Source organism: Dendropsophus ebraccatus, chromosome 6, assembly GCF_027789765.1.
Source record: "Dendropsophus ebraccatus isolate aDenEbr1 chromosome 6, aDenEbr1.pat, whole genome shotgun sequence".
Lineage (NCBI taxonomy): Eukaryota > Metazoa > Chordata > Amphibia > Anura > Hylidae > Dendropsophus > Dendropsophus ebraccatus.
The window spans coordinates 20,014,407-20,030,648 of record NC_091459.1 but is presented as its reverse complement, the minus strand read 5'-3'; the positions used below and the strand labels follow the sequence as shown (position 1 = coordinate 20,030,648).

The window sequence follows — 16,242 nt, the reverse complement described above, 5'->3', positions numbered from 1 at the left end:
TTTTAAGTGCCAGAGTTTGCTCAAAAACATTTAGACAAGCCTGTGAAATACTGGGAGAATCTAGTTGGATCTGATGAGACCAAAAGTGAACTCTTTGGATGCCATAATGCACACCAGTGTTGATTTACTAGCATGTTCCCATCAAAAAAATGTCGGGCTTTTGTCCATTTTCCCTTTCTGTTTAGTGTTCCGATGTTTGAAGGTGGAAACATCATGGTGTGGGATTGTTTTTCACCCTATGGCACTGGCAAACTTTAAAGAGGATGTACCACCTGGTACCAATCTGCGACTGGTTTTCCGTCAGGATTCCGTAGTGTGCACATACCCTATTACACATAAATTCTGAACATTTTTTTTATATAATTTCTTTTCCTGTGGATTGGATGTCGTATTTACTACTTATTTCACCCACTGTATGTATCTGTGTATATGACAGGGAGGGGCTGATTAGAGGTGATGACATTACTCAGGGGGCATGGCAAGTTGCAAAATGTGGGGAACTCTGGTGCTGAGTTTTGATTTTCATCAGTGCAGGAGGCAGTGAGGCATGTCCTGTGGTCTGGTTTTTAACCCTTTCAGTGCTGCAGCATGTAAGTGATGCAGTGCTTAAAGCGAATTTACCATCGGGTAGATTCGCTTTAACATGACCCCGGTTCGCTCATCTCTACCCATGACCCATTTTTTGAATCGAGGCCTAATTTCCCGTGTACAGCGCCATTCTATCCATGGGTATCGGGCCAGGCCTGAAGCACTGGAGATGGGCCAGCCCTTCCCCAGTAAGAGAAAAAACCCGGCCCCTCTGTAACGCAGCTTCATTGATTCTAAAAAAAAATCTTTTCAGACATTTGTAATTTTACTTCTATTAAAAAAATCTCCAGTATTTATCAGCTGCTGTATGCCCTGCAGGAAGTGATGTATTCTTTCCAGTCTGACACAGTGCTCTCTGTCTGTGACAAGAACTGTCCAGATCAATAGCAAATCCCCTTAAGAAAACCTCTTCTGCTTTGAACAGTTCCTGTCACGGAGAGAGGTGGCAGCAGAGAACACTGTGTCAGACTGGAAAGAATAAACTACTTCCTGCAGGAAATACAGCAGCTGATAAGTATGGGATGACTTGAGATTTTAAAATGCGAGTCATTTGTAAATCTATATAACTTGTGTGTGTGTGTGTGTGTGTGTGTGTGTGTGTATATATATATATATATATATATATATATATATACTGTATATCCTGCAGGAAGTGATGTATTCTTTCCAGTCTGACACAGTACTCTCTGCTGCCACCTCTGTCCGTGGCACAAACTGTCCGGACCAGTAACAAATGCCCATAGAAAACCTCTCCTGCTCTCCAGACTGGAAAGAATACACCACTTCCTGCAGGACATACAGCAGCTGATAAGTACTGGAAGACTTGAGATCTTTTAATAGAAGTAAATTACAAATCTCTGGCACCTGTTGGTTTAAAAGAAAATCTAACCTGCTGACATCTCCCTATAGAGGATGAAGGAAAGTTACTTAAAAAAAAAAATGTAGATTTTATTTTTTTGACCATATCGCCCAGCCCTAGTGACAGTAGTGGTCAGTTTGTAGCTCTCACTTTCCCTCTTTTATTCCCAATTCCCTATGCCAGTATTAGGGGAAACAAATGAATCACCTGTCTCAACAATTAGTGCCCTAATAGAGGATGAATAAGGAGCAGTTCTTGGGGTTAGTGGGGGTCCACGTGGTCAGACCCTCGAGTGAACAGCTTGTTGTTTCCTATGGATAGGGGATAATAGGTTGTGATGGGAAAACCTCTTAATGGTGCGTTCACACCTACAGGATCTGCAGCTGATTTTCTGCAGCAGATTTCATTTAAATAACTGAACACAGCATCAAATCTGCTGCAGATCTGCTGCAGATCCTGTAGGTGTGAACGCACCCTAAGGGTACAAACCCACACACCGTATACACAGCAGATACGCAGCAAAAACGCAGCAGATTTGATGCTGTGTCCAGTTATTTAGATCTAATCTGCTGCGTATTTGTTGCGTGTTTGTTGCGTATTTGCTGCGTATTTGCTGCGTATCGCAGCAGTAAATAAGCTGCATATACGGTGTGTGGGTTTGTACCCTAAGGGTACAAACACACACAGCAGATACGCAGCAGATTAGATCTAAATAACTGAACACAGCATCAAATCTGCACCACCAAATCTGCTGCGTATCTTCTGCGTATCTGCTGTGTGTGTTTGTACCCTCAGGGTACAAACACACACAGCAGATACGCAGCAGATTTGGTGGTGTAGATTTGATGCTGTGTTCAGGTATTTAGCTCTAAACTGCTGTGTATCTGCTGCGTATCGCAGCAGTAAATACGCAGCGTATATGCCGTGTGTGTTTGTACCCTCAGGGTGCGTTCACACCTACAGGATCCGCAGCGGATTTTCATGCTGCGAGTTTGCAGCGAAATCAGCTGCGGATCCTGTACTGTGAATCTCAATGGGTCCCATACACGCAGCGGATCCACTGCCTGCATGGGACCCGGCCCCTTTAACCCCTGCACCGCCTGAGCCACATGTTTTATCTGGGGTCAGAGTTTGAAAAGAGTGTGAACTCAGCAGCAGTTTCAGATTACTTTTATATAACCCTGGTAATTATTAAGCCTGCGCTGTTACAGAGCTAAGGAGCATGTAGCTGTGCCGACAGAAACACTCCAGAATTTTTTGCTCATATAATGCAGCATAGGCTATTATTAAAAAAATAATCTGTAGCAGTGGGTTCCAACCAGGCTGCCGTGGCACATTAGGGCACCATGAGAATCTGCCAGGGCTGGGCGAGATGGCAGCAATATGGGGAAGGATTCCTGTGGCTAAGCACTGCTATAGGTGTCCTAACATGTCCTAGGCTTTGAGGTCTCTAGGCCACAGGCAGCTTCATGCCTGCAGCCACTAGGGACCGGAGCGTCTCTTCCTCCAAAACACGCACAATTGTCCTGGAGTCATTGTTCACGTCTTGATGGCAGAAATACTCCTAGGCTGCTAATGGCTGCAGGAAGAAGCTGCTTGCGGCCTTTAAGTGGTAGCTGTGAATTTCTGTGGGTCAGGCTGGTGATCACATGACCCATTTAGGGGCAATAATGCTGAAACAGCTGTCTGCAGATGGGTATTCTTTCCATTTGGGGAGATATTTGGCTCGGCACACATCACTTGTCATTGTTCTAAAACTCTCCAAACTTTCCAAAGCAGTATGAGAATTGTTGCAGCGTAATCCTACAGTGTCAATACATGTGCCATACTTTGCACACCTATATGGCTTATATAATAGATACACTACCCCCTAGTCCCAAAATAAAAATTTTAAATAATTTAAGATTAAAGAAGTTGTCTAGCGAATATCTTTTTCTTTCAAATCAACTGGTGTCAGAAAGTTATATAGATTTGTAATTTACTTCTATTAAAAATTCTCAAGTCTTCCCATAGCTGCTGTATGTCCTGCAGGAAATTGTGTTTTATTTTCAGTGAGACACAGTGCTCTCTGCTGCCACACATGTCAATGTCAGGAACTGTGAGGAGCAGTAGAGGTTTTCTATGGGGATTCATAGAAAACAGAGACAGAGTTCCTGTCTTGGCCAGAGGTGGCAGCAGAGAGCACTGTCAGACTGAAAATAAAAAAAACATTTCCTGCAGGACATACATCAGCTAATAAGTATGGGAAGACTTGAGAATTTTTAATAAAAGTAAATTACAAATCTGTATAACTTTCTGACACCAGTTTATTTGAAAGAAAAAGATTTTCGCTGGATAACTCCAAGACTTGCCTCTAGATTGGACTCGAATAAACCTGTCCGGCTATAACCACTGATAACTGACAGCAGCAAACCATTGGCGATCAGCTGTTGGCTCTGGGAAAAGTTATGGGCACCTTGGCTACCTTGCATATTGACCAAAATATGAAGAATCCAGTGTGTCATGTCTGCAGCAGAATAAAATCCAGGTTTCTACATGGAAAATTTGTAATACCAGGTACGATAAATACATGGTACAGTGATACTTTAATAAATTCTTCCGTTCACTTCTAGTAAATATGAAACCAGTTATTGTGGTCCACGGCGGTGCTGGAGTCATCATGAAGGAATATGAAGACAAGTATCGTTCTGGAGTAAAGAGAGCTGCCCTGCAAGGTTATAATATACTCAGAGAAGGAGGAGATGCAGTCACTGCTGTAGAAGAAGCTGTGGTGGTGCTTGAGGATGATCCATATTTCAATGCAGGTGACGATTTGCTTCAAAAAGTTACAAAACAAGCACAATCCAAACATACTGACTTTTTTTTTTAACTGCTCCCTGCGGAAATTATTATTTTATTTTTTAAGTTAAGTTATAGTGACTCTGTACCCACAATCTGACCCCCGCCCCTCCCCCAAACCACTTGTACCTTCGGATAGCTGCTTTTAATCCAAGATCTGTCCTGGGGTCCATTCGGCAGGGGATACAGTTATTGTCATAAAAACAACTTTTAATCTTGCAGCGCTGTGTCTAACGGCCGTGGCTTACATTTGTATATGCATTAGGCTGGCACACCCTCTCTGTCCTTCCTCCCCACACTCCTCATCATTAGGAATGCTCCAGGCAGATTGCTTCCTATTCCCCATCTGTGTGTATAATGAACATGGGCTGGATCGTTAATACACCTGTGCAAAGCTCAAACAGCAGTAAATGTTCCTGGATCATTCCTAATGATGAGGAGGGTGGGGAGGAAGGACAGAGAGGGTGTGCCAGCCTAATGCATATACAAATGTAAGCTCCAGCTGTTAGACACAGCGCTGCCAGATTAAAAGTTGTTTTTATGACAATAACTGCATCCCCTGCCGAACGGACCCCAGGACAGATCTTGGATTGAAAGCTGCTATCTGAAGGTACAAGTGGTTGGGGGGGGGACAGATTGTGGGTACAGAGTCGCTTTAAGTTTACACTGCGTTTTCGCGGTTTATTTGTAAATGGTTACTTTTAAAGTACAGAAAAACATGGTCAACCACATTTTTGTGTATGCGAAAAATAAAACTATCCGTTTTTTGTTTTTTTTTAATAATGGAAGTCAGTAGAAAAACAAATCCAAATGGATGCACGCAATTGCATGTGTTTTAGTCCATAAAACTGATATGTTAAACTGACTGCAAAAATGCAGTGTGGCTCTACCTTAAGGGTGCATTCACACATACAGGAACTGCAACAAAACTGCAGCGAATTTGATGGCGCAGATTTGAACCTGCAGCAGATCAGATGGCCCAGATTTAATTTGCTTTGAATCTGCCACTTCGAATCTTCTGCAGATCCTGTACGTGTGAATGCACCCTAATAGTTTTGTTATTTTGGTCATTTGGAATATAAAGCAGCAACAGCAAGAATAACTATAAAACCATGCAGCATTCAGATTCAAGGCACATGGCTTTATATGGCATATAGATTCATGTTACACATATCAGATCTGACAGTAGAGATTACAAATGCAAAAACAAGGCATAAACTAGTAAGTATTAATTCTTATTCACACAATTAACAAAAAATCAACAATATTCACATGTGTCAGGAGATCCAGTGTGAGACAGCCACAACTGCAAGAGTATGATTTATCACATGTAATCACATAATAGTTTTAAGCATCCTATCTAAAACTAAGTATTGCCCAGATTGCATATCATATGGCTTCCTACAGTAAGATAATGCAAATTTGCAACCAAAAGAGCAACCTCGGAACATGAAAATATCACCCGCTATGCTTCCCCATATCAGCAGAGCGGCGCCCTAACCCCAATGTCTAAACTCCTGCCTTTGGCGCTATGTAATAGTAATACATATCCCCATCCCTATGTCCCACCATGCAATCCCAATTACAGCACCAACAGCATCACATAATATTGAAAGTCTACTAAAAAAAAAAGTAGACAAGACAGAAGTTAAAACGAATGTACCACTAGGTACATCACTTTTTTTTTTTTATTTGTTACTTAAACAGACTGGTGCCGGTGTGGGGATGTTGGTGCTGTGGTCCTTTTTTTTTTGAACCGCCACCCAGTTCCCGTGCACTGCACCACTCTATTCCTGAACACCGGCCCAGTATGAAGCACAGGGGACGGGCCCGCCGGACCTCAGTGTGACGATCTCCCCTCTGTGATGCGGCTCCATTAGAATCAAACAACTTTTTAGGAATCAATCCTTCTTCTAAATCTTTAGTAGTTCTCTCAAGAAACCCGTCTAAGGGCTCTGCATCAGCTTTACATATGTAGTCCTATGTCTTAACTGGCACATGGCCTCTTTCTGGTATTTCACTGTTGACCAAACGACAACATTCACCCCTTTACGTCATCAAATGACTGTAGCTCCTTCAAGTCGCGACATTGACAGAGGGTCAGGTTCTTCTCTCACTAAGGGTATGTTCACACTGAGCAAATGTGGTGGAATTCTGCGACGGAACTCTCCACCACAGAATCCCACCTGCCTCTGTGTGACACTGATTCTCTATGGGAGGGCTTGTGTGACTCCGCTCCCGCCGCTCTTGGAGCAAAGAATTGATATGTCAATTCGTTGAGCGGAGAGCGACGCACGCGGAGGCTCGCAGGCCCTCCCATAGAGAATCAGTGTCACACAGAGGCAGGTGGGATTCTGTGGTGGAGAGTTCCGTCGCAGAATTCCGCCACATTTGCTGAGTCTGAACGTACCCTAAGGTAGGTTGTTTTTTTTTTTTTTATATTTCACTAATCTCAATCTGGGGGCAGAGGGTTAATGGAGTGAAGGTTTTAGATTTAGGAACTATAGATGCAAGAAACTTACCTTGGTCCCGTACCGTTTGTTCCTCTAATAGCTCTTCAAATGTACTTAATGCTTCCCTCTCCAATACTTCCAAGTCAGTCAATCCCATCGCCCCTTTAGAGTGCAACTTCATCAGAAGTAGCTTCCTCGAGAAGAGATGCAAGTCTTTTATGGCTGTAAAAGAATTAATTCTAGGTACTCTATCCCCTGCAGGACTGAACAGCAGAGTTCTATTTAATTTCTATAGTTTCTGATCACTAGTCCTTAAGTGCACTCTTCTGCCTTGTTTACTGTTCTTTTGTAGATTTTTAGTATTATGTGATGCTGTTGGTGCTGTAATTGGGATTCCATGGTAGGACATAGGGATGGGGATATGATGTAGAAGGATGTACAAACAAATGAACAAGGAAGAAAACATAAAAAATATACAGCTAATGGGAACAAGAAAGAAAAAAGAGATAAATTTGTATACAGTTTTGGGAAGTTAGGGATGTTATGCTCATTGTTTACAAAGTCCATTTGCACTTGAATATATACTCCTTGTAATGGAAAATATTTATGCACATTGCACTTTATTTATATTATTTTGTTTGTGAGAGTAACATAATTTTGTTTAGGTAGTTCACATTCGTTGTCACTGGAGATGTGCAAATTTACATTACAAATGAAACTAATCCCTTCGTCTGCTCGGCAGACAACTTATATGCCGTCTGTCTTTGACCTCAATGCCACTCCACCCTGGTTGCCTGGAAAAGCTGGATCCAGTGCTGAGAAACTTCTCCCAGTTTCCTAGGACTGGATCCAGCTCTTTCTGGCATCCAGGTTGGAGCGGCAGGAAGGTCAAAGGCAGCCGGCATATAAGTTGACTGTCAATTTTATGCATAGAAGTATTTTTGCACTGTTTGCATTTTGATCACAAGATATTATATGTACTGTACTCTTTTATATGTTTGTATGGAATATAATTAGTATCATGCACTTTATTATGTTCACAAGCTGTATATTGATCAAGCTCCTACTGTTCATGCTCCTACTCCTATATGGCTTCTGTTCTGTCTATTGATTGAATTCAAATATGGATACCGTCCACTGTGCGCATGTCCTGGGAGAACTGGCCATGGGCGTCTTTCTGATCCAGCCCCTCCCGTGACCTGTCCAACCACCCGGAAGTGGTTTCCCTAGTATTATACATACCGCCAGAGACAGGAGTTTAGACCCGGTCCCTAAAACATGTGAATATTGTTGATGTTTTTAATTGTGTGAATAGTGAATAAAAATTAAAGTGTCACTGTTGTGAATTTTTTTTGGCAGAAATCAATAGTCCAGGCGATTTTAAGAAACTTTGTAATGGGTTTATTAGCCGAAAAATGCATTTTTATCATGAAAAAGCAGTTTGAAGCTCTCCCCCCTGTCTTCATTGTTCTCCTATGGAGAGAGCTAAATAAAAGACCAAAACAGGACAACAAAGAGTTAATCTACAAATACCTCACCCTTTATCTCCTCTGACAGTCAGTACTGACCTCTCTGAGCTCTGATTACAGCTGTCACCCAGCTCTGTGCCTGTAATCCTCTGTTATCTGCTTTCTGCTGTCGCTGACTCCCTCCTCCCCCCCCCCCCCCCCCTCCCCTCTCTATAGACCAGACTGGGTACATCTGATGCAACAAGTCACAATTTCCAGATTTTTTTTTTTTCAGTGGATGGAAAAGAGGAGGGAGGGGGGGACCTGGGAAAAGGCTTTTTAAATGCAGATAATGGCAGATTTGGCTAATAAACCCAATTACAAAGTTTCTTAAAATCACCCTGACTATTGATTTCTGCAAAAAAAAAAAAAATGACAGTGCCTTGTTCTTGCATCTGTAATCGTTTCTGGTAGGCTTAGAGCTTTGATTGTGGACACATGATATGTTTGTGAATAAGCACTTAGTGAATTAGGGTATTATATACTAAGTGTCTTTTGGAACTATTATGTATAACCGACAGTAAAGATGTAACTGAAAGGGGTCCTCCTGCGGGGAAATTTTTTTTTCAAATCAACTGAGTTGATTAGTTAAAGTTAAAGTTAAAAAGATTTGTAAATTACTTCTGTTATAAAAAAAATCCCCACTCTTCCAGTACTTATCAGCTGATGTATATCCTGCAGGATGTGGTGTATTCTTTCCAGTCTGACACAGTACTCTCTGCTGCCACCTCTGTCTGCGACAGGAACTGTCCTGCAAATCCCCACAGAAAATCTCTCCTGCTCTGGACAGTTCCTGTCACGGACAGAGGTGGCAGCAGAGAGCACTGTGTCAGACTGGAAAGAATATACTACTTCCTGCAAGACATACAGCAGCTGTTAAGTATGGGAAGATTTGAGATTTTTAAATGATGATAATTTACATATCTATATAACTTTCTGACACGAGTTGATTTGTATATACAAGCTTTCATTTTTTAATTTTTTTTTTTTTTTTTTTTATATACTCTATTAAATGGGGACTATCAATGTTAAATCTGCAAGGGAGGTGACATACGACATCTTTGCAATTTACATCATTTCCTTTTTTTTTTTTTGTTGTTGTTGCTTGCTTTCTATATGAAATACAGTGCTATAAAATCAGCCACTAGGCGTCTCACTTACTGGAAAACTACAGTCGAGGCTCTGTCACTAAGGCCATTTGGTCTTTAGTAACAGCAAAAAAGAGACCAAACGGTGGAAGCCATGTCCTTTAACCCTCCATTAACACTCTGCTCTGCACAGACTGACCCAGTAAATATGAATGCTGATTGGCCAGCAGCCATGCGTGACCATGTACCCACCCCTGTGGACTGCTGCAGTAAACTAGCTGATATAAAGCAAAGGCCACCTCACTGTCTAAGCGAAATGCAAAAGCATGAGTAGCACAAAACAGACAGCATACACAAGGCAGGCAGTAACTATATACAGTAGTAACTTGGTTTAAGAGTAACTTCGATTAAGAGCGTTTTGCATGAAGAGCTCACAGTTTTTTAAAATTGTAACTTGGTTTAAGAGCATTGCTTTGGTTTAGGAGCTCTTGGTTCTGGATAGCAGTGGGGGAGGAGCATGGCCTGCATAGTGGGGTCTACAGCCCTGTACTCTGACCCAGGAAGTCTCCCTCACCTTCCAAATTATGGCAGATCCACTTCAGGCTGGGGCTTACATCAGGGGACAGGACTGTGCAGGTAATCTCTCTATAAGCTGTAACCCCTCTCTCCCTGGACAAAGAGCCCTGCATTTGCCCACATCTGCCCAGCTCATTCCTTCATACTCCCTGCAGTCTCTTTCAGCCCTTGTGTTTCCCATCCTCTCCATTCCTGCTGTAATGTGCCTGCACTTACACTTGGCTATGCACACTGCTGCTATAATGTGCCTGCACTTACACTCAGCTATACACTGCTGTTATAATGTGCCTGCACTCACACTCAGCTATACACACCGCTGCTATAATGTGCCTGCACTTACACTCAGCTATACACTGCTGTTATAATGTGCCTGCACTCACACTCGGCTATACACACCGTTGCTATAATGTGCCTGCACTTACACTGAGCCATTCACTCTGCCGCTATAATATGCATGCACTTACACTCAGCTATACACACTGCTGTATAGAAAAGTTTCTGTCACTGTCCTTCTGCACAGCTCTGTGATTCTCACTTCCTGATTGGTCCATGCTGAACACACACCCCTTCTCCAATGCTGTCATGTGACCACACAGACCTCTGACAGCAGCTCTGCTTCTCTAGTCTAGCCTGTTGTACTACACTACTGCATTATGAGGATCTGCAGCTCCATCCTGTATCTACAAACTGCTACTGTTTTTCCGGTTTATGCAGCTACTATACATTATACACCACATGCTGATTGCTATACTGTACAGTAACTTATAATATGACATATCCAGCTGCTTCTCATTGTTTGCTTCATGTGTTTTACATGTTATTCCGAATTAAAAAATCATCATTTTTGGGGTGTGGAACCAATTGTCTGCATATCAGTGATTTCTTATGGGAAAATTTGCTTTGGTTTAAGAGTGGATTTGGATTACAAGCACGGTCCCGGAACGAATTATGCTCGTAATCCAAGGCACTACTGTATTTGCTGTTTTTTGTTTGTTTGTTTTTTTAATATGTCATAACAGGTACACTAAGTATCATTTTGGTATCAAGAATCACAATACTTAATTTGGTATCAGTATTGAACTCATATTTCTGGTATTGTGATGTCCCTAGTGCACAAATAAAATGTCTCGGGTTAATCATTTGCTCTAGTTTTTGAAGTGAATGAAGATGTACATATGTCAGAATTTAGTCCTTTGTGTGTTAACCTTACAATTTGTTTCCTTAGGCCATGGGTCTGTTTTGAATGAAGAAGGAGACGTTGAGATGGATGCTATTATCATGGATGGCAAGGATTTAACCTCAGGAGCTGTTTCTGCAGTCAGATGCATTGCTAACCCAATAAAGCTGGCCCGTCTTGTAATGGAAAAGGTATTCCAGTGAAGATATCTATGGGGGATGTATTGTTTGTCTGCTGCACATGCCCGTCCGTCACTATGTCACCTCTATTTTCTGGCATATAACCTCATCAATGCGCTGAGACATATATTAACAGTGTTCCAAAAATATATATAGTGCTGTTACCCACAGCAACAAGTAGGGCTGGGCGATATAAACGATATGCCAAAATATCGTCATCAATTCGGTTGACGATATAGATTTTTGGCATATCGTCATATCGCGATACATGCCCACGGAGCGGTAGTGAATAAGCTTCTCACTTACCGCTCCGTGGTACCGCGCTGCAGGGCCTTCCGTTCACGCATCGTCCGCGCGCTAGCTGACGATGCGTATGACGTCAGGTCTCTCCCAGTGCATGCTGGGAAGAAGACGCAGCCCGTCTCGCCTCGCGGACTCCATCAGCCAGCCCTGCAGGAAAGGTAAGTAGCAGAGGGGTCGGGGCGGCAGATGGCTTGGCATGGGGCTGATGATGGCCCTGGCTGGGGGGACATGATGGCTGGCACATAGGGAAAACTGAGAGGGGGAGATGACTGGCACTGGGGGGGGGGGCTGATGACTGGCAACGGGGGGCTGATAACTGGCAAAGGGGAAGGCTGATGACTGGCAAGGGGGGCTGATGGCACAGGGGAGGGCTGATGACTGGCACAGGGTGGGCTGATGGCACAGGGGAAGGCTGATGACTGGCAAGGGGGGTGATAACTGGCACAAGGGGGGCTGATGGCACAGGGGAGGGCTGATGACTGGCACAGGGTGGGCTGATGGCACAGGGGAAGGCTGATGACTGGCACAGGGTGGGCTGATGGCACAGGGGAGGGCTGATGACTGGCACAGGGTGGGCTGATGGCACAGGGGAAGGCTGATGACTGGCAAGGGGGGGTGATAACTGGCACAAAGGGGGCTGAAGGCATAGGGGAGGGCTGATGACTGGCAAGGGGTGGTGATAACTGGCACAAGGGGGGGCTGATGACTGGCACAGGGGAGGGCTGATGACTGGCACAGGGTGGGCTGATGGCACAGGGGAAGGCTGATGACTGGCAAGGGGGGCTGATGACTGGCAAGGGGGGCTGATGACTGGCACAAGGGGGGGCTGATGGCACAGGACAACAGGACAAAATTTTATGTTTATTTTTTACATTTAATTTGCACTTTATTTTAAACAATTTTGTGTTTTACTAACACTTAATCTTTGCATTGTTTGAGAAAAGATCTGTTATACAATACACATCTTAAAAAAATCTTAAAGTGTTGTAATTTGTATACACACACAAAAAAATTGATATATCGTGATATATCGTTATATCGTGCATGCATCAAATTATATTGTGATATAAATTTTAGGCCATATCGCCCAGCCCTAGCAACAAGTCATTGTTTTAAAGTGTACCTTATATCACTGACACGGCAGAAATGTACTTCTCTGGTCAGTCACAGCACCTATTCCTCTATGTCTTGCTGGTGAAAGTACACTGGACTGACATTGTTTTGGGGGATTTACAGGACACTATTATAAATGGCGTTGTCATGTACTGGCTATGCAAGGTGCTGTATGAATGTGCAGTGTATGTATATGTGCTGTATGTACAGTGTGTATATGTTTGTTATAGGATATGACTGTATTTACTTTTGTGGGCATACATTTCAATTTAAGGCTGGTTCTTATGACATCCTGGCAGTAACTGCATGTGGTAATGTCCGTTATCCCTTACCTGCTGCAGGTCACTCTGTCCTGCGGTCATCTGTACACTCTCGTGCTGTGAGCTGGCCTCCTGAAGAGTAAGGATACTATTACACGGAACAATAATCAGCAGATTCGGCCGATTATCGCTCCGTGTAATAAATACAACGATCAGCCCGTGATCGTTGTCATCGGCTGATCGTTGATATAGGTTAGAACCTATATTTGTCGGGTGCCGACCACACACTGCTATGTGTAATAGCGGTGCGCGGCCGGCGACTGACTATATACTTTACCTATCCATGCTCCAGGGCTGCTTCTGCGGTCTTCTTCGAGTCCTGCGGGCTCTAGCTTCAGAGTGGCCTGTCAGCTGACAAGCCACTCAGCCAATCACAGGCCGCGGCAGTCCCGGCCTGTGATTGGCTGAGCGGCCTGTCAGCTGACAGGCCGCTCTGTGGCTAGAGCGCGCGGGACCCGGGAAGAAGCGGACCGCAGGAGCAGCCCTGGAGCATGGATAGGTAATGTATATAGTTCAAACAAGGGCTGCAAGGACATTGGTAATGATGTCCTTGCAGCCCTTGTTAAACGATTATCGAGCCATGTAATAAGCCCAGTAAACGAGCGCCAATCTAGCAAATCGGCACTCGTTTACAGGTATTATGGGGCCCCCATCGGCCCGTGTAATAGTGCCCTTAGGCTCCCTCTAGTGGCAGACATGTGCCTGTTCACCTGTATTTATAGCTCAGCCCACAGGTTCTGAAGAATTCTAGCCTGTTCCTGAGGGTATATATAGCCATCCCCTCCAGACCTCTGCGCTCAGTTGTTGGTGTGTTTCAGTCAGCAAATCACAACTATGCTCTCTGGCTATCTGCCACTTTCTAGCATTCTAACATCCTTCTAGCTGTTTGGATTTTGTTCCATTTCTGATTCTCATCTTGGCTCCAGTCTGAAGAGCACCTGATCATATTTATGGAGCAGAATGTAGATCCTTAATCTGTCAAATAGGATGGAAAGAAGGCATTTGTGAGTATTCATCCAGGCCAGTGTTCCTGAACTATTTAAAGGGGTTATCCACCGCTACAAAAACATGGCCACTTTTCCCCCTCTCGTCTCCAGATTGGGTGGGGTTTCAAACTCAGTTCCATTGAAGTAAATGGAATTTAATTGCAAACCACAGCTGAACTGGAGACAAGAGAGGGGGAAAAGTGGCCATGTTTTTGTAGTGCTGGATAACCCCTTTAAAGCCAAGTACCCCCAAGTGATTTTAAATGCTGTCAGTGTAGCAGTAGTCTCTGTTCAGGGCCCATTCACTCTATGGAATCTGTGCCAAAATTCTGTGCAGAACCCCCTTGCGCAGACTCTGCGCCAAATTCTCCTTGCTATCTATTTTAATAGGAGGGCTCGTGCGCCTCTGCTCTCCACGCCTCTCTGCTCAAAGAATTGACCCGCACCTCTCTCTCCTGTGAAAGTTATTGGCACAGACAGGCGAGCAGAAAAGACAGGACCTTTTCTGTTTTTTGGATAACCCCTTTAAAGTGTCACTGTCCAGAAATCAATAGTACAGGCGATTTTAAGAAGCTTTGTAATTGGGTTTATTAGGCAAATATGCCATTATCTGTATTCAAAAAGCCTTTCCCCAGGTCCCCCCCCCTCCTTTCTGTCACCCACTGCTCATTATCAGGAAATCTTGACTTTTTTTTTTTTTTTTTTTTTATATCAGTCGGGCCCTGTGTAACCTATGGAGGGAGGAGGGAGATTAGTCGGCAGCAGAGAGCAGAGAACAAAGGATTACACAGCGGGGGGAGCTATTCAGAGTGCTATTCAGAGGTTAGAGAGGTCAGTGGTGACATCAGAGGAGAGAGCTTGGTGATGTAGCTGTAAATTAACTCTTTGTTGTCCTGTTTTCGTGCCTGTATCCCAGGCGTGGCTGTATCCCAGTTTTCCAGGCGGTCCTCCGGCTGTATCCACCCTCTCCACGGAGGGAAATCATTGCCGAGAGTTCAGGTTCGTATGAACCCGAACCTTGGCAGGTTCGGACCATCCCTAATTAGAACTCTTTGTCACAGTGTGATTTAGATAGTTAGGTCAAAGTAGATTATGCCAAAAAATAGACATTTAGAAGTAGGTATTAGGCTGACCAACCCTTCCATCATTTAAGCAGTGCTCAGGGGGGGGCCTGCTCAGCTGCTCACTGCTCAGCTGGTATGATCTAATGTGCTATCAAACTGATTCCATGTGTTATAATTAGCATTAATGTGTTAATTACTGTGAATTTTGTTGTCAGCATGTATGTTGGAAGTATCACAATTTATAATGTAACTGTTGATTCGTCGGCCAACCCCATGGTTTTGCAGTAAAATACGTCCATATTTTTTTATGTATAATAATGCCGGTAGTGCGCACACCGTATGGAATAATGGACGTAATTGATTACGACCTTCCAAATACGGAGCATGCTCATTATTTACGAGGTGCTTTTGCAAAATACGGCCATTTCTTTTATCTGTTCACTGTTGTAAAAGCAATCTAAGCAACATAAAACAGTTATATCAAATATCAATAAAGCTATGTACTATAAAGCATCAAACACAAGTGTAACGTGACACGGCAGATTTTCTTCTAGTCTTTAGAAATCTGCATTGTGCTGGAGACAGACTTATGTAGTCACCTGGGTGGCCATTACACAAGTTCTGCTTTTAGGGTAGGTAAAGCATATATACTGAAGATTTCATTATTCATTATTTGTTCATACATTGAGGCAGCAATGCAGCTTTCATGTCAGAGCGTTTTTTTAAACTAAGTGCAGCTAAAGGCCATGTTCACATTCTTTATGAACATCGGCTATTGTTTGACACAGCCAGTGTTTGACGTGTCAAACAACGGCCAATGTCTCAGATGTTCACCTGGCCGATACTGCAGTATTGGCTGGATGAACAACACTTTATTTTAATTGGAATGCGACATTCAGCTGTGCCCGCACTCCATTTAGCCATAGAACGCAATGTAAAGTATGGCCAAGAGCCATACTTTACATTGTGTGAACAGGCTTTTTGTGCGGCCGCAGAGACCTGCTGTAGTGTGTATACAGAGTATATACACTACGACCGTGATTCCATACAGTGTAATATAATTGTACACTGTCATTAACCCCTTCCCGTCAGCAATCTGTATATATATATATGTTCCTACTGCACATACCCCGTGCAGTAGGAATGTATATATACGTTCCTGACTTCAGTGGCATCTGATTTGTGCGGGA

The 16,242-nt window shown here is 43.5% G+C and overlaps 1 protein-coding gene across 2 annotated transcripts in view; it reads left to right on the top strand.

Moving 5' to 3' along the window:
• Positions 1-16,242, top strand: part of ASRGL1 (asparaginase and isoaspartyl peptidase 1) — a 32,089-nt gene that overhangs the window by 1,569 nt on the left and 14,278 nt on the right. For both annotated transcript variants that reach the window (XM_069973488.1, XM_069973487.1), the window contains exons 2-3: positions 4,060-4,251; positions 11,136-11,278. In XM_069973488.1, coding sequence (XP_069829589.1) covers positions 4,065-4,251; positions 11,136-11,278 — 330 coding nt within the window. In that variant the 5' untranslated portion in view covers positions 4,060-4,064. The remainder of the gene's footprint in view (positions 1-4,059; positions 4,252-11,135; positions 11,279-16,242) is intronic.